Consider the following 27,711-nt stretch of genomic DNA (forward strand, 5'->3'; position numbering starts at 1 on the left):
TAAATTAAAATAACCTGCTAGCGCACACTTGTGCAGCCCTTACCTTTTATTTGACATGCACCAACCATATGTCTTTGTTGTACTGGAATATTTCTGGCAAATATTTCCTAGCAAGATTTATTTTAGGGGAATATATTAACAGTAAAATTATGTTGTAAAATGTTGGGCTTGAGATGAAAAATCCATGTATGCTTTGCGTGAAATTACTCTCCCTGGTTTTATGAGGTTTACCTTTAGCTGTTCGGAAGACAGAGCTGCTCATTTATTATCTCTTCTCTGTTCTCAAAGACATTAAATCATCACTCAAGTGATAACATGTATCTAGTAGACTAAAAGGAAGGTTAAAGGAGAAAGATTATTTATTTTATAGGTTCCAGAAGAAACTAGATATGAAAGTGCTAAAGCATTACAGTGGTCATTGCAAAATATTAAGATTTATATTCCTGGCCATAGTGTTTCTGCTTAAATACACTGATATCATGTCCCTTGTACATATTGTTTAGCCATACCACCCTTGTTTGACCCCAGTATTTTACTGGTGATGTAGTAATGCATGGTACAATGAGGCCGTTATTGAAACTGTTGGCTGTAAGGGACTCTGTGTTTTATAAGTGTCTAAATTTCTAGCAGGAGACATTGATTCATCCTCCAATAAGCGAGGATTTTTCTATACAGTAATTTTTAAGGAGAATATCAATGAAGGAAAAGATCCAGTTCCTTTCCTCTAAACCTTATAGTTTAGTGGGACAGCTAAGCCATGTAGAAACACACCAGTGGTATGAGGTATAAAGCTACACAGGATAAATGACCAAGAGAGGAGAGGAGCTTAAAGGATAGAGAGATTAGATTTGTCTGAGAAACCAGGCAAGCTTCATGCATTGAAGCTATGCCTTGGGGTGTAAGTTAAGAAACCATGACAGAAAGGAAAAAGGGCATTCCCAATGAAGAATTCAATCAAGTAAGGGTGCCGAGGTGAGAAAACACATTATTTATGGAGAGCAAGTAATTGTGACAATAATAGTTTATACAGTGCTCATGGTAGGGTTAAAGGAGTTAGTCTATTTCTTATATTTAACCTATAAAAAGGCTAAAGAAGTTAGTATATTTCTCATACCATTTCTCATACAAGAAATTCTTTTTTTTTTTAAAGATATTATTTATTTATTTGACAGACAGAGATCACAAGTAGGCAGAGAGGCAGGCAGAGAGAGAGGAGGAAGCAGGCTCCCCGCTGAGCAGAGAGCCCGACGCGGGGCTCGATCCCAGAACCCTGGGATCATGACCTGAGCCGAAGGCAGAGGCTTTAACCCACTGAGCCACCCAGGCACCCCTAGACAAGAAATTTTTTGATCTCTACCAAATTTAAAATTGTACTAATATATTTAAGTATCTGATACAAGATGCATGGCCTTAATTGAAAAATTCCTGTTTGTAAAGTTTTCCTTATAATGCATTGTTATTTCTAACTTTTTTCATGTTATTTATTTATTCAGCAAATGTTTATTGATTTCTATTATAGGGAGCTTACATTATAGAAAGGGTCTTTGTTTACATATGGATTATCAAATATGAAAAATCCAAATCAGTGTTATAAGTCTTGGTGATTCCTGTTAGATATCAATGCTTGCTTAATATGATGCCTGCTGAGCTAGGAGTGTTTACACTGAGTGCAAACATATTCAAAACATCTTCACTTAAAGATTTCTAATTACAAACAAAATTGAAATACAAAATTTTATATATATATATATCTGTATATATCTATATATCTATATATCTATATATCTTTTGGTTATATGTATGTGTGTGTGTGTGTGTGTATCTTTTGCTTCCCAAGTATGAAGGCAACATAGCCAGTTGAAACAGAGTGCGCAGTTGTGTCTGGGTTGATAGTATCATTTACGTTTGGCCTGTGAATAAAATACAGCATTTTAGGGCGCCTGGGTGGCTCAGTCAGTCAGTCAGTTAAACGTCTGCCTTCAGTTCAGGTCATGATCCCAGGGTCCTGGGATCAAGTTCCAGGTTGGGCTCCCTGCTCACTGGAGAGTCTGCTTTTCCCTCTGCCCCTCCCCTCTACTCCTGCTCTGTCTCTCTGTCTAGCAAAAACAAATAAATGAAATCTTTAAAATACAGTATTTTAAAAGGATTTTCTTTTGCTGGGGTTGGAGCAGGGGTATGGTAAGATATAAAATCTTGACTCTGGGGGCGCCTGGGTGGCTCAGTGGATTAGGCCGCTGCCTTCGGCTCAGGTCATGATCCCAGGTCCTAGGTTCGAGCCCCACATCGGGCTTTCTGCTCAGCAGGGAGCCTGCTTCCTTCTCTCTCTCTGCCTGCTTCTCTGCCTACTTGTGATTTCTCTCTGTCAAATAAATAAATAAAATCTTTAAAAAAAAAAAAAAAAATCTTGACTCTGAATGTAGTTGGAAGCATTACATACTTCCGTTGTTTTTTTTTTTTTTTTTTAAGATTTTACTTAGTTATTTGACAGAGAGAGACAGCGAGAGAGGAAATACAAGCAGACGGAATGGGAGAGGGAGAAGCAGGCTTCCCGCTGAGCAGGAAGCCCGATATGGGGCTCAATCCCAGGACGCTGGGCTCATGACCTGAGCCAAAGGCAGAGGCTTAACCCACTGAGCCACCCAGGCGCCCCCATACTTCTGTTTTTAAAGATGTTTTTCCCTAATGACTGGAAAAGAGGGGGCAAAATAATACAGTCCTGTTAGAAAAATAAGGAACCAGTGAATTGTGTCATGAGAATACCCTTTTCTTAAAAGTCATAAGTACAAAAAAATTACAAATTCATATTAGTCAGTATTATTGAGTCCTAAAGGATGTTGCAGCTTTTTTTTTTTTTTAAGTGACCATAAGGTGATTTTAAACAATGGAAGTAAAATATGCCCAGTATTGGTCAGTGTGGTCAGTGTTCCATGACTGGCAAATGGTATGGCTCAGGGTGCCATGAACAAGGGTGTAGAGAAGCACATTCCTGACCTGATTTTCCATGTCTGTTTTGTCATTGTATTGACATCTAGCATAGTCGTCAGGACACAGTATGTCTTCTAATACTTGTTCAACTCCCGCTTATCCTTTCCACTTGTCCTACGCTTTTTGTCTACCTCTGGGCAATGTAATTTCTTCTCAAATCTTCGTGAAGAACCACCTTACCATAGTATGATAGTACGTGCATGTTGAAAAAAGGATCATAGATGAGAAACAAGAAGATCAAAGTTTTAATAAAAGAAAATGATCGACTTTTAAAACAATGCTTACCATATATTACTTTAGCAAGTGGCTAAAATATAGTTATTTAAACTCTAGCATCTATAGAATAAATAGAGAACTGTGCCAGAGAACATGAAATTACAATATATTTCCATTATAATTGATCCCCCTTTCTCAAACATCCCTTGCTTTATCTCTTCTAATACAAAGACATTACCTCTGCTATCTTTGTTCCAAAATTTAATCAAGAAAATATTAATACTTATTTCAGACTCTTAGGTTCATTAACTAATTCTAATATACTTGGCCCAATAACATCTAAATCTGCTCATTTTTTGTGGTTTTTTATTTCTCCTTATCTATTTCTCAATATAGCTGTTTTGGGTAAGGTCTTTGTGACTTAAATAAACTTCCTTCTTTTAATTTCTCATTGGAGAATTAAGTCAGGTCCATATTTTGGAGTTTCCATCGCTCTCATCTTTCCTTCATCTTCCTCTTTGTTCCAATATACCTTAGGGGTTCTTTTTTTCCTCATCTACTATAAGATTTTCTTATTTTCAATACTTAGGAAAGTATCGAACAGGAACAATTATAAACCTCCTCTGCTCAGGTTAACAGACTCCTTATTGTCCTTGTATTGAAAACTTGTTCCCAGTTCACAGCAATCAGATAATATCTCCATTTACCTTGATCATCCCTCCTACCATTTCTCAAATATGTTTATTATAATAAATGTAATTTTTGTTTTCATATTTAAAAATTCTTTCTTCTCCATCTCAAGTAGTGTAGGGTCATTAAAAGTGACTTCTTTGCCCTTAGAACTTATTGGGAGAGAAGCCATCTCTGGACCTCACAGTCTAAAAGGCTCTCCGCTGGCCCTCCTCCCACTGTTCTTTTTCTCAGGAGACTAGGAGTCCATAGCTTGAGTAAATATGTCCACTGCAAGACCACATTCTCTTTCTAGCCCACATTGCAGGTCCCTGGGGCCCCAGAATTCTCTGTCCAAACAGCCCCAGGCCTGCCTTCTCCCTCCTATGTGGGACTCTTCCCCCGCCCATCCTGAGAAGAGTGCTGTGCTCCACCTCTATACATAGATCTGAGAGGTGACTACAGGTAGTAGCTCTTTGGTGGTGGTAGTTGGAGGATTGGATTGGTCTTGGACATGGAGGCTGTGTGTTCACAAGAGGTTCCTCACAGTGAACAGAAGAGCAGGGCCTGGGAAGAGAAGGGTTGAGGCTGGCTCTTCTCCCACCACCATGTTCACACATGAAGAGTTCTAAATTCAAATCCACCTACCAGATCATCATGGAGGTATATTGTCAAGATAGAAGAACGGGGTATTTTATTGAGTGGTTTGTTAGCTTGACTTATATTTAAATACTTAAATATATGGTATTGGGCTTTCATTTGTACTCTTGTCCTGGGCCTTGAAAATGTTTAGGGGTGAATTTGCTCTGCCAAGTCTTTTTTTTTTTTTTTTTTTAGATCAGAAAAGGGGCCCCTTTCTGGCCCCTTCAAGCCCAGGTGATGATGCTAAGTAATAAAATTTTAAATATGGTCACACTGAAGTCCTGTGGAAACCCCCTTACTCACATTTATTTCATTCCTTGCCTGGTTTTAGATGAATGCAAATGGAAACAATAGATAAGGAAGCAGGTGCTGCTGCTGCATGGGTTAGGGGAGGGGAAGGAGGGGGAGGTGGAAGTTATCTGGTCTTGGCCACACTTCCTCAATCCCCACTATTTGATGAGCTTTTGTATAATATTTGCAGTGTTTGTACTTGGGTATATCATCAGTCAGAATTCTGCAGTTGAGAAGAATGAGCTGCAACTTGAGAATTGATGAAATGCTATACTTGCCTGTGGCTCAGGATCCAGAGACACATCTATAACAAATTATTTGTAACATTGTTACTTTCCATGTTGCATGTTTCCATTGACTCATGACATAGTTTTGCCCTCATTGTTGCTCAAAAGTTTGAAGTGAAAATGACAAGGAATTGGACTTCTCATTCCTCATGAGGAAAATAACTTGGAAGATCATGTGCTCCATACATATCTCTGTACATGACATTGATGTCTTTCTCCATGCAATGTCATACTATTTTCTCCATCCATTAAATACACTATAAAGGAAACCTATCATTTTCTTGTTCAACTGACTATGTTCAAATTGAACAGCAGTTTGCAGATAGATACTTGGTATACTTGGAGCCTGTGCTGACATTTACAAATTTAGGTGACTACATTTAAATGTCTACATTGACAAATGTTTTGGTTTTTGAAACCCAATATCTTAGGGGTCCATAGGGGATTGGCTATAGACATCTCCTTTTTTAATCCCAGAGCCAGAAATATGACCATAAGTAGGACTAATGACCATCAAGGGGATTTAGCACATTAAGGTGCTATTTGAAAAAAAAATCAGGAAAGGAAGTGATCAAGGGGTTGCAGTTCTTACTTGTGCTTTCCCTCAACTATACTTTAGTTTCCTTTTCCCCTTCAAAAAATGCTTTCATTAACACAGAGCCGGTTCTTGTCCTTGCTCTAGGTATCATTATTATGGGATTGGCATCAAAGAGACCAGTGCATATTACCACTCCGTTTATTCTGGAAAGGGCCTGACAAGGTAGAGTTCTACTTTTTTCAAGACAAGTTCTCCGCATTTCTTTACCGATGCATAATAGCAATTGAATAAGACTCTCATTTTGTTTATTGAAATGTTTTCTTTAAAGCATCAGACCTTAATTTCAACTTTGTATGGACATTTACAATGATGTGGTCTAGATTACCGGGGAATTTATATAATTGCTATCATTAGCAATTATAGATCATTAATGAGAAATTAATAGTGAACAAAATCTCCCAGAGAGATGAAAAGGAGAAATCAAGGAAGCAGAATTGCTCTTAAATTAGTATTTACTCATAAGACTAGGTTTGTTTTCAGGCTGGTTTCTATAAAATATATAAAATGTATTTTTCCCCCAAGGGATAAACTGTTTTAAAAATCTGTGTGGTTGGGTTGCCAGGCTGGTTCACTCGATAGAGCGTTTGACTCAATCTCAGGATCCTGAGTTCAAGCCCCACACTGGGTGTGGAGCCCACTAAAAATAAAATAAAATAAAAATCTATGTGCTCGACCAACACCTTACAGAGATGAAAAGTTTATTATAAGTCATCTCTAACAATACATTCTTTGAATACCAGCTTACCTTAAGTGAGTTAAAGCTACTGACCTGTTGAATCTGTATGAAAGAAAAAACACAAATGAATATAAAGAACACACTTCTCTAATCTATCCTTAGTTATCAAAAGGAGGTCATGAATAAGTGGGGTGACATCCAACAAAACCAGTGATACTATACAATTATTATTTTTTAAATATTGGAGCTCTGAATAATTAAATCTGCATCTGATGTTGACTTATGGTAATCTGCTCTTACCTTGCAAAGGAATAAATTAATTTGAAAAATAAAGTAACTTGTATAAAAAAATCATTTGGGTCACCTAAGTCATACCAAGATGAACTCAGATGTGGTAAAGAACGTAATGGTGGCTTACTGGCTATATTTACTGGAAAATGAACGTATAGCCTGGACAAAAATGAATATTTCGTGTCAAGTGTGCTTTGCTTGCCTCAGATCTTATCTGATTTCCTTAAATATTCTTCATTTTACTTTCCCTTAATAGTTTATTTTTTAAATAAGTTGAGAAGAATGTGTGGGTCTCTTTGAAAATCAAACTGATGTCTCCAGGTTTATTTCACTAATCATGATTGAAGTCACCACTTTAGTGGGCCCTCTGCATTTCTTTGATTGCTGTAATTTTATATTTCTATTTTAACTAATGGACGATGTACTGATTTTTAAGGTTTTCTGGAAGCAAGCTGAAGAATGAGGTAAGAATTATTTTCATTTCTATTTGTGTCTGCCATAACATATACTGCAAACTGAACAATAAGTGCTAACCATCCTTGCTGGCAAATATACCAAAAAATGTTAGTTTCCGAGGAGCCTGTTGAATGAGAACTTCAGACAGAGCTAAGTTCGATTTGGGGCAATTGATGTTTCTTTACATGGACCTACTGAACAATTTCCAGTTAGCCTAGGAAGGGTAATTTTTCAATTATTCTTGCCTAATATCAGATACTTAAGAGATTGCAAAAAAAAGACCATTCCTGATCTAAGAAATTTCCATTAAATATAAACAGAAAGACTAAAGCTGGGGATATGGAAGGAATTGGTATTCGGAATATACCCATTTAGACAAAACCTTTAATAGTTATCAAGAAGCCCAAATTTTATGCTGTGGTTTGTTTGAACCTCGTGTGTGTGTGTGTGTGTGTGTGTGTGTGTGTGTGTGTGTGTGTAGGCAGTTTGCTGATCTCTTTTACAATGTGGAGATGGTGTGGGAGCCAGGGATAAAGGGTACGTGTCTCTAGCGCGCACACACTCAGGCACTTTCTCCCTAGACACCCCTCCCTCTCCCTCCCCCAGCCAAGGAACAGATCAGCAAACTGCTTTTATCTAAATGAGTTAGACTACCATTAGGGACTGCATGGCTAATTAGGCACACGATAAGGCCTTCATTATCCTCAAGTTATCTAATCATTAAAAAGAGGTGCCACAGAACTAAGGGCACATGACAATGTCTTGTGTGGTAAATCTGGACCTGAGGTAAATTGTAACCCCATTAGTTTGGTGAAATGATGCAAGCATATTACCTTAAGAAATAATATAAAACCCCCAACCCTTTGAAATGACCAATTTCTTCCCACCAATGCTTTTAATACAGTTAATGGCTAATTACATAATAAAATCCTCTAGATTGCCCTTTTTATCAATGAAATAATAGCTCTTTATTAGATAAACAATTGTGAAAGTGCAAAAATATTGACTTAGAAATACACTTCAGTTGACTGAAGTTTATGTCAATAGGGAATTTAAGTAATTTCTCTCAGGTGTTCTTTCTACCACTTTGATGAGGCTGCTGGTGCCAGTGAGCCATCAGCTGTTACAACATGTGTACGGCAAGGCTCACTTTACAGAATAAAGGAAAAAGTGCTTCTCGGGTGTATTGTTTCCTTCTCAGAGGAATCCACTACAAATTCAGATATAGATTTTGTTAATAAATTTAAAATATAACACTTTCGTTAGGCTACACAGCCTATATTTCCAAAGACACCTGAAACAATAATAGAGTATCGTTACTGTGATGATTATAGAAATGAACGCGAGGGCATCCTAAAGACTCAGAACTGCTCCAGATACTTTAAAAAATGATAATAGAATATTTGTTTAACAAAGTCGAAATTTTAAAAAATTATTTTGTACCTGAGGTGATCAACCATCATAGTTTGCTCAGGACGTGAGACTTTCAGTATAAACCTACATGTACTTCAGCTCATTTGAACACTGATAACTATGAGGTAGGGAAAATAGGTGTTAGCATTGCTAATTTACAACAGTTGTATTTGCTTTTTAAAATATTCTGAATAAAGTTCTATTTTTTAAAACTTATGGGCAAGATATTAATGTATAGGTATATGGAGTTACAGGTACTAGGGGGCAAATAGTGAATGGACAGATTTGCTCTTTTCCAGTGTAGCAGGAAAACATGTCTTTAAAAGTAATTATACATGGGGCCCCTGGGTGTCTCAGTGGGTTTAGCCTCTGCCTTCGGCTCAGGTCATGGTCTCAGGGTCCTGGGATGGAGCCCTGCATCAGGCTCCCTGCTCAGCAGGGAGCCTGCTTCCTCCTCTCTCTCTGCCTGCCTCTCTGCCTACTTGTGATCTCTGTCTGTCAAATAAATAAATAAAATCTTTAAAAAAAGTAATTATACATAATTACAAAGGGTATCATGGGTGTTAACCTAGTTGAAGTGGTTAAGGACATTCCCCATAAGAAGTGACATTTAAGGAAAGAACCAAGAATAAGTGAGAGTTTGGAGGAGTGGAATTGGGGAGGAGAGGAACAGTGGATGGAATAGAGGTAACAGCATAGGTTAATGTTTCTCAGACTTAGTATTACTGACATTTTGGGTGACATAATTCTGTGCTGTGGGGGATGTCCTGTGCACTGAAGGATGTTTAGCCATATCACAGTGTCTCTGTTTTTTATTCACCAAATTTCACACCCTCCCCCTTGTGACAACCAAAAATGCCTCAGATCTTACCAAACGTCAACGAGGGCTATATGGGAAGGCAGACAAGAGGAGCATCCAGATATTCTCATCCAGACTTACGCATATATCGTGTCATAGATATATGCATAAGTCTGGATGAGAATATCTGGACTAGGATAATAGCTCAGGGATGGAGAAAAGTGGGTGATTTTAGCTAGGAAACATGGGAAAAGAAGCAGGCAGAAAGAATAGAAAGATAATGGGTTCAGTTTGGGACTCATCGTATTTGAAGTGCTTATGAAATATCCTGTATAGACTTGAAGTGAGCAGCTGAATATATGTGACTGGAACAGAGGACTTAGCTAGACATTTACTTTGATGGGGTTTGAAGCCATGGTAATGGATAAAAGTGTCTAGGGAAAAACCCAAATGATAACGGAAGAGGCCATGAGAAAAGAGTTATGAAAAGCAGGAAAAAAAAGATAAGGGTTGGTAAGATAATTGAGGAGAATCCAAAGAGGTAAGAAAAGGAAGAGGGGGAATTTAGTGGCACAGAGGCAAGAGAAAAGAACGCTTTCAACAGAAGGGAATGGTTACTGCCATAAAATGGCGCTAAAAGCTCATCAAGACAATGGCTGAAAAAGATCTATGATATTAGTTAACTGGAGAGAATTAATGACTTTGGGAAAAAACTTCAGTGGAAGCTGGGGTTTGATTGGTTTGTGAAATAAGTGGGAAGTGTCAGTGAATGTAGAAGATTTAGCCAAGTCGAGGGTGGTAGTTGTAGGAGGACTTGAAATTTGGTTTTGAAAGATGATTAGACTATCATTCTAATGTTGATAAGACAGATCCAGTAGAGACTGGAGATATAAAAGAGAGGGGGAAAGCTGAGAGCCCAGGGAAGAGCTTCAGAGTGGAGGAAGTGGCTCTAGAAGGAAGGAACACTGCTCTCATTAGAACAGGAAGAGGAAAAATTTAAGTTCAGTTGCAAGTAGATTTGTAGATTTTGTGGCGGGAAATTGAGGTAGTTTGGTGGTTTTATATTTCTCTCTGAGGTATTATTAGTCAGTTAGGTCATCTGTAGTGAGTAAAAGTCATGGGGTAAGAAGAGTTCGAAGAGCTTAAAGAAAGTCCCAGTTCTCAATCAGGATGCCACAGAGTTGTAGCCCTCGGGACTCGTTGTATGTAAGGACTGTAGGTATGTAAGGAACGAGTTAGGCATATAGAATGGTACTGGCCAAATACCATCCTTTGGAAAATTCTGAAAGGGGTCATTCAAATCTTTTCTATAGGACTTAATTTTCTCACAGATACCCTACTAAGAGAGGTGGGAACAATCTCTATGAAAAACAAGAAATGTAGGGCATTATAAAATTAAATTGCAGGAACCAGAAAAATGCAAAATATTTAGGAGTAACCATAATAAGAGAAGCATATTACCTATTTGAAAAAAATATAGGCATAAAAATATTTATTTATTTTTTAAAACTATTTTTTTAAAATAATGCTAAGTATACTCTTTAATCCCTATCCCCTAGCTCCCTCATCCTCCCACCTACCTCCCAGCTGGTAACCATCAATTTGTTCTCTATCGTTAAGATTCTGTTTCTTGGTTTGTCTCTCTCCTTTTTGATCCTTTGCTCATTTGTTTTATTTCTTAAATTCCACAGAAGAGTGAAATCATACGGTATTTGTCTTTCTCTGACTGACTTATTTCGCTCAGCATTATGGTCTTTAGCTCTATTCATGCTGTTGTAAATGACAAGACTTGATTCTTTTTAATAGCTGAATAATCTATTTTATATATAATGTATATATATATATCTATGTATATGTGTATATCTGTGTGTGTGTGTGTGTGTGTGTGTGTGTGTGTGTATACACACACATCACATCTTCTTTATCCATTCATCTGTTGATGGACACGGGCTGTTTTTATAGTTTGGCTATTGTAAATAAAGTTGCATGTGTTTTTGTATTTTGGGGGTAAATGCTCAGTCGTGCAATTCCCGGATAATAAGATAATTCCATTTTCAATTTTTGAGGAACCTTCATACCGTTTTCTAGTGGGAGCACCAGTTTGCATTGCTACCAACAGGTCAAAGGGCTTTTTTTTTTTTTTTTCTCTACAGATCCTCACCAATACTTGTTGTTTCTTGTTTTGTTGATTTTAGCCACTCTGACATGTGTGAGGAGATATCTCATTGTAGTTTTGCTTTGCATTTCCCTGATGTCAAGCATCTTTGCATGTGTCTGTTGGCCATCTGTATGTCTTCTTTGGAGAAATGACTTTTCATGTTTTCTTCCCATTTTTAAATTGGATTATTTATTTTTGGATATTCAGTTGTATCAGTTCTTTATATATTTTGGATATTAACCCTTTATCAGATATGTTATTTGCAAATATCTTCCCCTATTCAGTAGATTAACTTTTAGTTTGGTTGATTGTTTCCTTCACTGTTCAGAAACTTTTTACTTTAAATGGAAATTTTAAGTGAAAACACATATCCCATTCCTGGATAGTTATGCTAGATATTATAAATGTACCAATTCTTCCTAAATTAATTTAGACATATAATACCCCAATACAATTTTGAGTGGGTAGCTAATTTTTGGAAGTGATTAAAATGACTGTACACTTGACCTAGAACAATATGCAGAAAGTAATAGTTAAGAGAAAGGTAAACAAGAATAGTCAAAAGGGACCTGTCTGCGAGATATCAAAATATTATGACACTATGATACGGACTCAACTGTAGATGGAACAAATCTACAGCAAAGATTAGAAAAAAGACCCTAGTATACATAAGAATTTACTGTACAATCAAAGAGACATTACAACCAATGAAGGAGAAAAAAATTTTTCTTCAGTGAATTGTCTTACGTCCTTTTCAGAGGAAGATGTAGTATCAAATAAATAAATAAAATCCTTCCTCATTTAAAGTTAGAAAAATGAACTATTTTGGAAAAAAAAGTATATCTCCTGCCTTGTATGAATTTCATATAAATTATTGAATATAAAAAATACTTAGAAGGGAACATTTATATCTACCTCATTTTTGAATGATTTCATTTTCTAAGATGAAACCAATTTAAGAAATTTCAAAGGAAAAATATAGAAGGGAGAAATTAAAAACCACTCTGTATCAAAAGCATCATATATAAAATTTGTAGTCAAAAGAAAGACTGGAGAAAATATTTTTAGCAAATATGACAATGGGATAATACTTCTACTAATAAGGAAATCCTATCAATTTATAGAAAAATATGAGGACAACACAACAGAGTAAAAGATGTGAATAGAAAATACACATAAAGAAGGAAAGGTCAATAAATGCATGAAAAGATGGACTGCCAATAAGCAAAAAAATTTTTTAAAAATTATATAATCGTCAAATATTAAGGAATTACTATAATGGTGGAGATGGTCTGGTGACATAAGCTCTTTCATATCCTTCTGGTGAACACTGAACAAACACCCTGGAAAACAGTTGCAAGGTCTGTATCAGGTCTTTAAAGTGTTCATACTCTTTCTCCCACAGCTTCACTTTTGCATGAATCTCACATAAAGAAGTAACAGAAAACGCTTATAAAATATCATGCAAAAATTGTGATTGGCTACTGTAAAAAACTGTGTGCCCCTAAATTACTACTAATAAAGAAATGGTTACATCATTTATAGGACTTTTATGGGACTGAATATTATTTCATTTATTTAGGGTCTCTTTTAATGACATGGAAAATGTTAAATAGGAAGAAAAAAGGACACAAAAGCAAATATATGCATATATGGCTTCAAATATGTAAATAAAATTGGATATCCATATGTCATAGATGAGTGACAGGATTAATATTCATAACTATGCTGTGCAATATAGTAGCTACTAGCCCCATGTAACATTAATTATATAAAATATTCAGCTTCTCTGTCATATTAGCTACATTTCAAGTCCATAATAACCACATATGGTATTGGAGAGTGCAGGCATAGATCAATTTCATCATCACAGAAAGTTCTGTCAGATAACACTGCTTTAGAATATCTAAAATATTCAACTCCATGATAAAAAGACAACCCAATAGAAATATAGCATTCTATATGAACGTGCAATTCACACAAGATGAAAAAAATAATTAGAAATAGTATTGGTGTTCATGGCGCCCCTTCTAACTGACCAGGTTTCATAACATATGGCCAACAAATATATTGAATGCCATTCCTCTCCATAAACATATGAAAAGGGCTCAACTCAATCAGGGAAATTTTAATCAGGAAAATGCAAATTAAAACCATGATGAATAATCATTCCACTATTATTGGAATAACAGCAGTTAAAAAGTCTGAAAATAAGCATTGTTACAAGTATGGAGCAAAGGAACTCCAAGGAACCATATGAGGGACAGTCACTAGTAAAGACAAAGGTGCACACAACTTATGACTGCATTCCTGGAGAAAGCTTCACACTGTGCACACACAGGCACACTGGAGTGTGGTTGGTGATCCCAGAATGCTGGAAAATCAATGTCCATTATGATATAGTGAGAGAATAAATTTTAATATAAATTTTAATATATCTATACAAGGTGATACTACAGTGCTTTGGAAGTGAATACATTAAAGCTATAAGAATCAAATTAGATTCATCTCAGAAACGTACAATTGAGTGAGAAAACTCATTGAGTATAGGATACATACTGTATGGTACCAGTTTTAAAGCAATAGCATATATTACTTTAAAGTATTTACACACGAGATTAAGTTTTAGAGGTTTAAATGGGAGCAGTGTGAACTAAATAAAGAACATTATTTCTTGTGGGGAAGGAAGGGAATAAGATTAGGGAAGGCTACAGAGGACGCTTTCATATTTCATATGTGTAATGTCTCAATCAGGTTGGTTAATCCATGGCTATTTATTACATTTTATCTGTACCTTTTTAAAGTTTTAAATAGTTCATGATATAAAAGCAAACAAATGGAAAAACAAGAAAAGTAAAACAAAAAGACAAGAAGAGGATGGTAAGAGTAATTATCAGTTAGTGATATGAATTTCGATTATTTTAAATTTTTACTCATAAATGTAGTGGTTCAAATTTCAGAAATGTCTTAGAGAATGTTTCAGAATCGTTTAATCCTCGGGAATAACACTAAGAAAACCTAGTCTCAATACTTTGTCCTGATCAAAGGAAACCTTTCTTTTCCTGTGAATCTCTAGCATGAGCCAAATTTTGTTTTAACTAAGCTCCAGTAGTGAAGTTGCCATTATTTCTTAGGGAGTCAGCCTCTTGACTTCGTACCTTTCAACCAGGAAGTTTCCCTGATAGCCTGAATTTCCTTCTCCTTAACATTGACCATTCATGGCCAGTTTAACAACTTTGCACCGAGATAAATAACAAATCCTCCCTCCTTGGTATATGCTTTGCAAATATTTGCGGAGTGTTATCATGCTCTCTTTTAGTCATCACTTAGCCAAACTGTGCTGCTTAAAGCCTTTAATCTTTCCTCATAAATCAGACCCTCTTGCCTTCTAATCATATTGTTTCTTTTCTGTAGGTTTCTTCTTGTTTTCTTTGGGACATAAGATTTTTAATAGTTTACCCAAGAGTACTGAAGTCATCAGATGAGGGGAACTCTCCCCTACCCAACACACACCCTGGCCTATGACCTGGCACCAATTGTAGTGCAATTAAAATAGCAAACATATTAGTGTGATTAAAATGATCATGTTTTACTTTTTTCCCTGCTTGTCAATCGTCCCTTTCTTTTTGTTCTAGACAGCATATTATTATTTGATTTATGCCAACTTTGCACACCATTGCTAACCCAACATATTTAATTTTTAAAATTTTTCTTGGGCACTTTTGCCTCCTGTTGATGTTCCACATGTTGCTAGCTGCTAGGACACAAAACTACTATTTATCTAGATGAGAGTTTTAAATAGATATTTATATAAAAGACATATAATATACTTCTTTCTTTAATATGTGTTTCCTTAGCATGCAAACATTTTTTTATTGAGAATTTTTTTGTTCATCTCACACACGCACACACACACACACACACACACACACATTTTAAAAATAACCATAAGATAAAAACTCAAGACCTACCCCATAGACTAACAGAAAGAAGTCCTCTGTGTGCTCCTACTCCAATCACTTTCCCCTCCCTACCTACAAAAAGTTACTGTTCTCCACAATTTGGTGCTAATCACTCCTTTATTTTTCCTCAAATTTGATCAGTTATGAATATATATCTAAACAATGTGGTTATGGTTATACAACAATATGAATGTACTTAATACACTGAACTGTACACTTTAAAGTGGTGGATAGTTCTATGTATTATTTATCATTGCTCAGTTTATTATTGTGTGTATTTATTTGTCCCACACAGAATAGATTCATTTTTCGGTGACTTTCTGGTTTCATTCAGCATTAAATTTTGTGATTCATTGATGTTGATGTACATATAGTTTTTTTTTTTAAGATTTTATTTATTTGTTTGACAGACAGAGATCACAAGTAGGCAGAGAGGCAGGCAGAGACAGAGAGAGGGGGAAGCAGGCTCCGTGCTGAGCCAGAGAGCCCAATGTGGGGCTCGATCCCAGGACCCTGGGATCATGACCTAAGCTGAAGGCAGAGGCTTTAACCCACTGAGCCACCCAGGCGCCCCTACATATAGTTTTAATATCTTTATTTGTACTGCTGTATAATATTCCACTATAGGAAAATATCACAATGCATTTATTTATTCCATTGTTGGTGGAATTTTTTTTTTGGCTGAAAAACAATATTGCTATGAACATTCTATAAACAGGTACAGAAATGGAATTCTAGGTTCTAGGATATGCTTAATGTGTATTTACTGGTTACAATTAAGTTGTTTTCCAAAATGGTTATATTAATTTATGTCTCTCCAACTGTGTGTGATCATTCCTTTTGTTCCACATTCTCACTGATACTTGGCCTTGAATGATATTTTAGTTCTTTCTAGTCTGATGGGTGTAAAATGGTACCTGTGATTTTCATTTGAAAATTATTTTTAATAACTATATCAAAAATATAAGCTTACATTTTTGGGGATTTTTATTGGCCAATTTTCTTCTATGAAATATTTGCTCAGGTCACATAATTTTTCTATTTTAAAAATTTGATTCTTAGGAGTTTTTTTATATTCTAGTTACTAATATCCTGTAGGTTATGTGTTGTAAATAACTTCACGCTGTTGGTGGCATGGCTCAACATCCTATAGTGTCTTTCAATGAAGATATTTTTTAATTTTATGGTTAGTGTTTTTTTGTATCTTGTTTTTAAAAATTTGTAGATCCTAAAATATTTTCCTATATATTCTTTGAAAAGCAGAAAGTTTCTCTTAGCACTTAAGTCCTTATTTCATCTGCAATTTTTTTGAGGTTTTTTTTGTTGTGGTGGTGGTAAACTACACATCGCAAAATTGACTTTCTTAATCATTTTTAAGTACATAGTTCAGTGGTATTAATACATTCATATTGCTGTGCAATCATCACCACCATCTATCTCCAGAATTCTTTTAATCTTGCAAAACTGAAACTCTAAACTCATTAAACAATAATCCCTCCTTCCCCTCCCCCCAGCCACTGAAAACTGCCATTCTACATTCTGTCACTATGATTGTAACTACTCTAGGTAGCTCATATATGTGGAATCACATAGTTTGTCTTCTTGTGACTGACTTATTTAACTTAGCATCATGTCCTCAAGGTTCATTCATGATATAGCATATGTCAGAATCTCCTTCTTTTTAAAGGCTGAATAATATTCCATTGCATGTATATACAACATTTTGCTTATTTATTCACCTGTCAGTGGACACTTGGATTGAATAATGCTGCTATGAACATAGGTGTGCAAATGTCTCTTTGAAACCCTGCTTTCAAATACTTTGGATATATACCCAAAAGAAGAATGACGACATTATATAGTATTTTCTTATTTAATTTTCTGAGGAATCACCATACTGTTTTACACAACTATACCATTTTATATTCCTATCAACAGTACATAATCATACATGTCCTCATCAATATTTGTTGTTTTCTGTTCTGTTTTGTTTTGTTTTTTTAATACTGGTCATCCTAATGAAGGTGAAGTGGTATATCCTGTGGCTTTGATTTAAGTTTCCCTAATGATTAGTAATGTTGAATATCATTATGAAATGAGCTTGTTGATTAACATTTATCTTCTTTAAAGAAATGTCAGTTCAAGTCTTTTGTCCATTTTTGAAGTGGGTTGTTTGTTTTATTGTTAAGTTTTACAAGTTCTTTATATGTCCTGCATATTAATCCCATATCAGATATATGATTGGAGAATACCTTCTTCTATTACATTGATTGTTTTTTACTCCATTTGCAGTGTTCTTTGATGCACAGAAGTTTTTCATTTTTGTGAAGTCCAATTTGTCTATTTTTGTTTTTGTTGTCATATCTAAGAAATCATTGCAAATCCAAGGTTATGAAGATTTTATCCTGTCTTTCCTTCTTTTTTAAAATATTTTATTTATTTATTTGAGAGAGAGAGTACAAGCAGAGGAAGGGACAGAGGAAGAGGGAGAAACAGACTCCCTGCCAAGCAAGGAGCCCAATGTGGAACTCGATTCCAGGACCCTGAGATTATGACCTGAGCAGAAGGCAGATGCTTAACCAACTGAGTCACCCAGGCACCCTGCCCTGTCTTTTCTTCTAAGAGTTGTATAGTTTAGGTCTGATATTTTAGGTATTTGATTCATTTTGAGTTAATTTTTTTACGTGGTATTAAGTAAAGGCCTATCTCCATTCTTTTACATGCAAATATCCAGTTTTTCTAGCACCATTTGTTGAAAAGACTGTCCTTTCCTTATTGAATATTGTTGGCACCCTTGTCAAAAATCATTCGGCAGTTTTGTGAGGGTTTATTTCTGGGTGTCCTATTTTGTTTGATCTATATGTCAGTCTTTGTGTCACCTCTAGTTTCTTTTGATTATTGTAGCTTTGTAGTAAATTTTGAAATCAGAAAGTGTTAATTCTCCAACTTAGTTCTTTTTTGGGGGGATTATTTTTACAATTTGGGATCTCCTGGATTCCATGTGAATTTTAGGATCTGTTTTTCTATTTCGACAAAAAACTATCATTGGGGTTTTGCATTGAATCCTTGGGTTGCTTTGGGTACTATTGACATCTTAACAATAAATTTTCCAATTTATGAACATAAGATGTCTTTCCACTTATGTTTTAATTTCTTTGAGCATTGTTTTTTAATTTCCATTAACAAGTCTTTCACCTTCTTTGTTATGTGAATTACCATGCATTTCATTCTTTTTGATGCTATTATAAATAAAATTGTTTTCTTAGTTCTTTTCAGATTTTTTCATGTTGACTGGATCCTGTTACTTTGCTAAATTCACTTATTATTTCTAATAGGGTTTTTTTGGTGGAATCCTTATGATCTCCTACATATAAGATCATTTCATCTACAAACAAATAATTTTACTTACTTCTTTCTAATTTGGATGCATTTTATTTCTTTTTCTTACCTAACTGTTCTGGCTAGGACTTCCAGGACTACGTTGAGTAGAAGTGTTGAAAATGAGCATTCTTGTCTTGTTTCTGATCTTAAAGGAAATATTTTCAGTCTTTCACCATTGAATATGATGTTTGTTGTGGGTTTTTCATATGGCTTTTTTTTACCTTGAGGGACTTTATTTGTATTCCAAGTGTTTTGATAATTATTATTATAGAAGTGTGTTAAACCTTGTCAAATTCATCATTGGAAATAATCCTGTGTTTTTTCCCCTTTAATCTGTTAAAGTGGTATATGACACAGATTGATTTTTATGTGTCAAACCATCCTTGCATTCAAGGAATAAATCTCACTTGGTCATAGTGTATAAGCTTTTAAATATGTTGCTGAGTTCACTTAGTATTTTGTTGAGGATTTACGCATGAATGTTCATGAGATTTATTGTTTTGTTTGGTTTGGTTTTCTTATGGTGTCTTTGACTTTGGTATCAAGATAATTTTGGCCTCATAGAATGAGTTAGAAAGTGTTCCCTCTTCCTCAGTTTTTGGGAAAACTTCAGGAAAGACTGATGCTATTTCTTCTTTATATGTTTGGTATAATTTACTAGTTAAGTCATTAGGATCAGAACCTTTCTTTGTCAGATTTTTGATTACTGATTCAATCTCCTTACTTGTTATAGACTGATCCAGATATTCTCTTTCTTTGTGATTCCACCTTGGTAGAATTTGTGTTTCTAGGAATTAATCCATTTCATCTAGGTTATCCAACTTGTTGATGTACAGTTTTCATGTACATTCTTACAGTTCTTGCTTAGTGGAATCAGTTTTTTATTTTTTATTTTAGTTATTTGAGTCTTCTCTATTCTTTTTTGAAGTCACTTTACCTATGAGTTTGTCAATTTTGACCTTAAAGAACTAACCTTAAGTTTCATTGATTTTTTTTTATTGTTTGTATATTCTCTATTTCATTTATCTCTGTTCTGATCTTTATTATTTCCTTTCTTCTGCTCACTTTCGGTTTAGGTTGTTCTTTTCCTAGTTCCTTAAGTTGTTCATTTATAATCTAAATGACTTGATATCTTTCTTTTTTTTTTTTTTAAGATTTTATTCATTGATTTGACAGACAGAGATCACAAATAGGCAGAGGCAGGCAGGGAGAGAGGGAGAAGCAGGCTCCCCGCTGAGCAGAGAGCCCGATGTGGGGCTTGATCTCAGGACCCTGAGACCATGACCTGAGCCAAAGACAGAGGCTTAGCCTACTGAGCCACCCAAGCGCCCCTCTTTCTTGTTTTTATTCTTCTTCTTTCTTGTTTTTTAATGTAAGTATTTATAGCTAAAAATTTCCCCCCTAGCACCAGTTTTACTCCATCCTCTAGTTTTGATGTGTCATATTTCTACTTTCATTCATCTCTAAGTATTTTCTATTTTCCCTTGTGATTTCTCCTTTGATCTGTTGGTTGTTTAAGAGTATATTTAATTTCCACAAATTTGTGAATTTTTCATTTTTCTTTTTGCTGGTTCATCTTTATCATGAGTGTTGTGTCTATTCTTGGCTTTTTGTATTTCTACATTTCTACACACATTTTAGAATCAGCTTATTAATTTTCACAGAAAACCCTGATGGGATTTGATTGGAATTGCATTGAAGAAATAGATCAATCTGTGATATTTCCACAACACTGAACCTTCTTATTCATAATTTAATATCCTTTGATAAAGTTTCTTTTCTTTTCTTCTCTTCTTGGGGAGGGAGTGAGGGTGTGTGGGGGGAGGGACAGAAGAAGAGGGAGAGAGAGAATCTCAAACAGACTCTCTGCCCAGCATGGAGCCCAACATGGGGCTCGATCTCACAACCCTGAGATCATGACCCAAGATGAAATCAAGAGTTAGACACTCACCTGACTGAGCCACCCCAGGTGCCCCAGTTTGATCATTTTCTTAAAGACATTTTGCACTTCTTTTGTTAGACTTATTCCTAGGCATCATCTAATATTTGTTGTTATTTTATAAAGTGTTGTTTTTATTGCAGGTTCTTAATGTTTGTTCCTTGGTTTTAGAAATTCAGCTGACTTTTTCATTTATCTTGTATCCAGCAGTGTTGCTAAAAAATCTGTTGTTAATTGTAACAATTTTTGTGCAGTTTGTTTTAGTTTTTAATGTAATCAACCACATCAGTTACAAATAATGCTAGTTTTGTTTCTTCCCTTTCAATATCTACTCTTTCATTACTTTTTTTGGCCTTACTGCTCTGGTCATTAACTTTAGTACAGTGTTGAACAAAAGATGCTAGAGTAGGCAACTTTATCTTATTTGTGATTTTTAAAAGAACATTTATAGTATTTTACTGTTGAGTATATTTGCTATGGATTTTTGATAATTATTTTGATTTTTTTGATATTTTGATTATTGAATGATTAAGGAAAATTTCTTATTTTTCTAGCATAGATAGGCAGAGAGAGAGAGAGAGAAATGAATGGTAGCTGGATTTTTAACAAATGCTTTTTCTGTATCAATTGAGATGATTATAAATGGTATTCTCCACTCCCCTTTCTTTTCTTCTGTCAATGTGGTGAATTTAAGCCTAACTTGGTTATAACCATTCTTACAGACTTCTGGGTTTGGTTAGCTAATATTTTGTTCGGTACTGTTTCAAGTATGATAAAAAAGGACTGGCCTGTCCTTTTTCTTTCTTTTTCTGTCCTTGTCTGCTTTTGGCAAAGAAGTTTTCAAATGAACTGGAACAAGGTTCTTCTTTTCCACTGTCTAAAAAATTCTAAGTTTGAAAATATCTGTTTCCTGAATGCTTGATAAAATTCGCCTATTAAATATCTTCTGAACCTGTTTTCCCCCTCTTTGGGGAAAAATTTTTGATAATTAATTATATTTGCTAATGGAAATGAGACTATTCTCTTATTCCTAACTTAGATTTTATACAATACTATGTATTGACATTTTTTTCGGTTTCTGTTTCTCTTTCTCTTCTAATTTCACTAAATTACTTCTTGGGACAAATAAACATGATTTTCCACCCATGAGAAAAGATATAAGAAACAAGTGTTAATTTTCCTGAAATTAGAATTTGAGTACATATCTTGAATTATTAAGACTGATTAAATAGAGTAGATTGGGATTAACTGTGCTAATATATCAGTTCATGATAGTTAATCATGTATATAGTATTTATACACTATATAGTATTTATATACTATATATATAATATTTATACTATAATGTATGTAGTATTTATATACTATATATATAGTGTTATATACTATATACTATATATATAGTATTTATTAAATTTATTTTTTACTTAAAAATTTTTTTAAAGAGTTATTTATTTATTTGACACAGAGAGAGAGAGACAGTGAGAGAGGTAACACAAGCCAGGGAAGAGGGAGAGGGAGAAGCAGAAGCAGGCTCCGCACTGAGCAGGGAGCCCAATGTGGGGCTTGATCCCAGGACCCTGGGATCATGACCTGAGCCGAAGACAGATGCTTAACAACTGAGTCACCCAGGTGCCCCCCCTTTACTAATTTCCTAAAAATTATTTAATCAGAATAATTCTTCTCTATCCATACTTGAAAATAGAGGGTACAAGGATGAAAACTAAAACCTAGCCTGAAAGTACTGCACTTTTAATATAAAATTTTTGGAAAGTTTATATCAAATCAGTCAATAAGAAATCAAAATATCTAAAATATCTGCGTTAAAGACTGAAAAGTCTTCCTAACTTCTTCCTGATTTAGCCCATAAGTCTGTAAGTCTACAAAGGTTGTGAATGATAAGACAGGGTAAGAACCCAACTTATGTAAGTATTAATTCTTCAATATGGCAAAGACAAATGAAGAAACACAAAAACTCTAGAAGAAAATATAGGAAAACTATGAGAAAGAATGAAATTTTGCCCTTACCAGGAATACCTTGCTTCCTTTACCATAATCACAATTTCATTCTTTGCCCAAATTTTTTATTACAAACCTGTTTGTTAAATCGTTATTTGAGGGGCAAGAACAATCAGTTATGACCTGGGGAGACTGATTTACTGAGGCTCTGGTTCTGTCACAAATATGCTTTCTCCCTTTCTGTTTGGATTTTTTGTAACTATGTCAACCTTGCGGCATTGTATATTATTTGTCGTTTTTGCCACTTTTTATAATTTTCTGAAAACTACCAGAGGTGTACTTTCCCCTCAAGGGATTTGGAAGGAGAACACATATCTAAATATGGGTAGGGGAAGGTTGAGGTGAGAAAGTTCAGGGTACTAATTTGGGAATCAGAAGACTTAGAGTCCACTCACAATTCTACCACTAATTATTTCTGAGACTACATAAATTAACTTCTTATCATCTTGTTTACTTAGTCCACAAATGATTTGGTAATCCATAATGGATTTGGCAATTCTTGATCCTCTTATAGCTAACATAATTTCAATAGTTCTAAAAGTGGATCTTTCAAAACTTATGCCATTAACAAGTGTGAATTAAAATTAAATTTCTAGGGGCGCCTGGGTGGCTCAGTGGGTTAAAGCCTCTGCCTTTGGCTCAGGTCATGATCCCAGTGTCCTGGGATCAAGCCCAGCATCGGGCTCTCTGCTCAGCAGGGAGCCTGCTTCCTCCTCTCTCTCTCTGCCTGCCTCTCTGCCTACCTGTGATCTCTGTCTGTCAAATAAATAAATAAAATATTTAAAAAAATTAAATTTCTGAGAGACTATGGACTCTGAAAAACAATCTGAGGGTTTTGAAGGGGTGGGGGGGTGGGACGTTAGGGGATCCAGGTGGTGGGTATTGGAGAGGGCACGGATTGCATGGAGCACTGGGTGTGGTGCAAAAATAATGAATACTGTTATGCTGAAAAAATAAAAAATTTAAAAAAAAGAAGAAAAAAAACTAAATTTCTAAAAGTTGTGCAAACTGACAAATATTCAAAACTAAAGCCCAAAGTAAGAAAAATATTCTGACTATGAAATTACTTATGGTTTAGGAACAATAACTCTGCCGACATGTCTTGTTTATTCAGTTGAATGATCTAAACAGTTTATCAAAATCTCCTTAGCTGTCGTCGTGGTTTGCAGGATGAAGAAGAATGAAATTGTATGGGTTTCTATTTTATTAGAATTGTATTTTGGATCCAAATAGTTGATAATGATTTATGTCTTTCCATTTTTCCTATTATAGGGTGGCTTCACTCGTAAATATTCACTAAGTTCAAAAACTGGAACACTTCTTCCAGAATTCCCTAGCGCTCAACACCTTGTGTACCAAGGATGCATTTCTAAAGACAAGGTATCAATTAAAGATACTTCTCTATTGATTTTCTGATATGTTGGTTCCATATCTCAATTTGCTGGGAATCTCATGGCACTGGCAGGAAGCAGCCAGAAATCTGCATAATCAAACATAATTGACTGATTTATAGAAGGGACAAATGTTTACTAACATTGATTAAACACTTTCCAATTAATTATTTACCATCTCCATGAAAATATGTAATCAGAAGTTGGTAAAATAAACCTCAAAAGACTAAAGTGTATTTTTTATTTAAAACTCAGTATCAAGGAAGAAAATATCGCATACAATTTTTTTAATTATAAGCTTTATGTTTTAATTAGCCTCATATCATTTCAATAAACAGTCATCAGACACTTCCCTGGGACAGAATTCATTCCAAGCATTGAGGGGGAGATACCTGGATGAATGCAAGCACTATACTAGAAGTGGGCAAAGATTCCTTTCCATTAGAAAATTCTGTGCTCCCTATATATTTCCAATTTTTTTGAAAGTTAAGGAAGAAACAGTTTCATAGGATTCAGTTCATAAATAATCCTCACTGTGACTTTTCAGTACTTAAATAGTAAAATCTAAGGATAAATCCTCCTCTATTTCTGGACTTCTAAAGTCATTTTCTAAGTATCTACTGAATGACTAACAGCTCCTGCTATTAGTATTAAACCAGGGCAAATGATTTTTGCATTCTTCTTTCAACCCAAGTTAATTTGTCGTTAGTACTTAAGAAAAATATCTTTTTAAAAAACATTTATTTACTTATTTTATAGAGAGAGAAAGTGCACAAGCAGGGCGGGAGGGGCAGAGGGAGAGGGAGAAAAAATCTTAAGCAGATTCTGCACTGAGTGGCGATCCGGGGGTGGGGCCAGTCCTGGGGCTGATCTCACAATCCTGAGATCATGACCTGAGAAGAATCCAAGAGTCAGATATTTAACCGACTGTGCCACTCAGGTGCCCCTTAAGGAAAACATCTTATATATATATGTTAAGTCAGTTCATATTCTTGAGGTACAAAGATAGCACCTCAAGAGGAGTATGAGTAACCAATGTCCATCTGGATTACATTAGTAGTGGGCTTTCTGTGGAAACTGGCAATAAAATAACATATTGATAAAAAGATCTATTGACAGATAAGTAGAGATGCACAGTAACTTCCGGGGTTCATTCTGATGACCTACTCTTCCTGTTAAGAACAGGCAAAATATTGAAGATAATTCTCACATGCTGATTCCAAGCAAGTCTCCTGAAGTGTGTCCACTTTGTATCATTCTCTCCCATCACGTTTCTCAAGGTTGTCACATCATTTTCTCAAGGTTATCACTTTATGCCCCTGCTTTTTTTATAGATGTTATTTGATATTATGACTTCAGTAAATACTAACATATGGCAGTCTATGGGGAAACCTGTGGAAATCAGTGACGTTCCAGGGAACGTGGTTCTTTGGGGAGGGTATTGTTGGATCCCCCGTGTGGAGAGAATTGCTTACATGCAAACATATCATGAAGATGTTTGCTGTGTAAATATTCCTGATGAGACAGATGGGGATGGGGAGAGGAGCAAAGAAAAAAGAGAAGTGAGGACATCTTCAAGTAGTTTCTTTCAGTTTCTCTGCTAGTCTCCAAGGAATTCCTTCCTGTCAACTTAAAAAAACTGGTAAATCATTTCTCACTCAAGTATCAGGATGCTTAAAGAACCCCTGGTTTCTAAGGACATTCCCAGTGGTCCTCATCATGAGCACCAGGGGCTAACACTTCTCTTTGTCCCTTGAAGACAGCTGGACCCTGCTTTTTAACCCTCTTAGCCAGTAGCCAAGTTCCCCAGGTAACTTGTCAGTTTCTAGCAAGAGGGGTGGGACTGAAGCGAAGCACCTTATGCATCTGCTTTCTTGAAGCAGAAAGGATGGGACTTCCCAGGGAGAAGTTGATCCCAGTGAGGTGGGGATTGGCTGAAGCCGAGGGGCCACTTTCTGCCTCATCATGGTGTCACTCGAGGCAGTTGCCCCCCCCCCCCAACCACATACTCACTAACTTCTCTCGAGACAAACCTCTATCTTTCATACTGTCTTTATCCTTACTTTTAAACATGAGTCTTGGCAACCTATATAAAAATGTAATATCATTGCCTAAAGTATAGAGCTTGTCTCAGTTGCATCAATGGTGACATATTCTGCTAGAGGCATCCTGTAGTCAGCATACAGTTAATCTCTTTGCAGGGAGATTAACAATTTGCACATCGCTGTGATAGAGCCTTGAGCTACACCACAGGGATGTGTGCTGTCACTAGGCTGTAGGGATAAAGGCTGGAGAGCAGGTTAGAGTAAGACACTGCCGTCACCGTCACCATGTTGGGATAAAAATAGCTCCAGCAGTCAATCTCTCAACATGTGTTATGGATTATTCCAACCACCTTGTTTATGTTAATTTGTTTAGTCCTCATAACAGCCCTATTAGAAATTTACTGTTATTATCATCTCCGTTTTCCAGATGAGGAATTTAGAACACACAAATGTTACGTGGCTCCCTTGACATCCTATAGCTAGTGAGTGAGAGATCAGAGCTGGTACTCAAACCCAGGTAGTCTGTGGGCACACTTCTAAGCTTAGCTTTGTTTGTTGAAGTATTATTTAGTAATAAACCATTGTGGATTTTAGAATATATTTACAACTTTTAGCTATGCTATCCAAATGTCTGTGGTAACATGGAAACAGAGACTCTTCCTAATAGACACTCACCATTCAGATCTTTCTCGGGTACATTTTTGAGTCATTTGCTCTTACTAATTTCAGATAATATTTAGTAAGATCTTACTGTGTACCAGGCACTGCTCTATGTGCACCATATCTTTTTGAATCTGGGTAATATATTATTTGTCCTATTTAAGACAAAAAGCTCAGAGTTCAAAGAGCATCCTGTGCACAGTAGGGCGGGGGAACTGGGCACTCAATTTTAGCTGACCCCACCACCCACACTGGAAACCACTAGGCCACACTGCCCAAGGACCCACTTATTACAACTGTATGAAGAGGTGATATATTTCACCATTTTATGTTTATTCCTGCAACCAAAGATAATCTTTTTACTAGGTAGAAAAACACAAGGTTGCCTTGGCTCACAGCTCCCTGCACAGTCACCCTTTTCATTGTTCACATTACGCTATGCTGTAAGTGTTGGTTTGCTTGCCTTTCTCCCTTCACAAGGCTGTAAGCTCCTGGAAATAAGAACCATGCCTTTGGTTTTGATTCCTCGACATTGAGCACAATGCCTGGTACATAACAGGAGCTTAAAAAAATGCATGCTGAATAAGTGAATGAACCAATGAATGCATAAACAAATGAAGGTGGGTTTGAAAGGACTTTTGGTTAAGCATTGTCTTCCTTGAAATAGGTTGATACCCTCATAATGATGTATAAAACTCACTGCCAGTGCATCCTGGACAATGCAATTAATGGAAACTTTGAAGAGGTAAGGGTGACAAAGAATGCTTCGCTGATCATTATTGTCCTGTTTTTTATGAGTTCACATTAAGAAAGAATTTTAATGTATATACTTT

The 27,711-nt window shown here is 35.7% G+C and overlaps 1 protein-coding gene across 1 annotated transcript in view; it reads left to right on the plus strand.

Moving 5' to 3' along the window:
- The window catches only part of LOC111147841 (regulatory factor X6), a 56,132-nt gene that overhangs the window by 10,969 nt on the left and 17,452 nt on the right, over positions 1-27,711 (plus strand). The window contains exons 5-8 of the mRNA XM_022504094.1: positions 5,773-5,850; positions 7,092-7,119; positions 24,055-24,162; positions 27,546-27,623. Coding sequence (XP_022359802.1) covers positions 5,773-5,850; positions 7,092-7,119; positions 24,055-24,162; positions 27,546-27,623 — 292 coding nt within the window. The remainder of the gene's footprint in view (positions 1-5,772; positions 5,851-7,091; positions 7,120-24,054; positions 24,163-27,545; positions 27,624-27,711) is intronic.

This window comes from Enhydra lutris, unplaced genomic scaffold (genome assembly GCF_002288905.1).
Source record: "Enhydra lutris kenyoni isolate GAN:26980312 unplaced genomic scaffold, ASM228890v2 scaffoldscaffold17, whole genome shotgun sequence".
NCBI classification, from domain to species: Eukaryota; Metazoa; Chordata; class Mammalia; order Carnivora; family Mustelidae; genus Enhydra; species Enhydra lutris.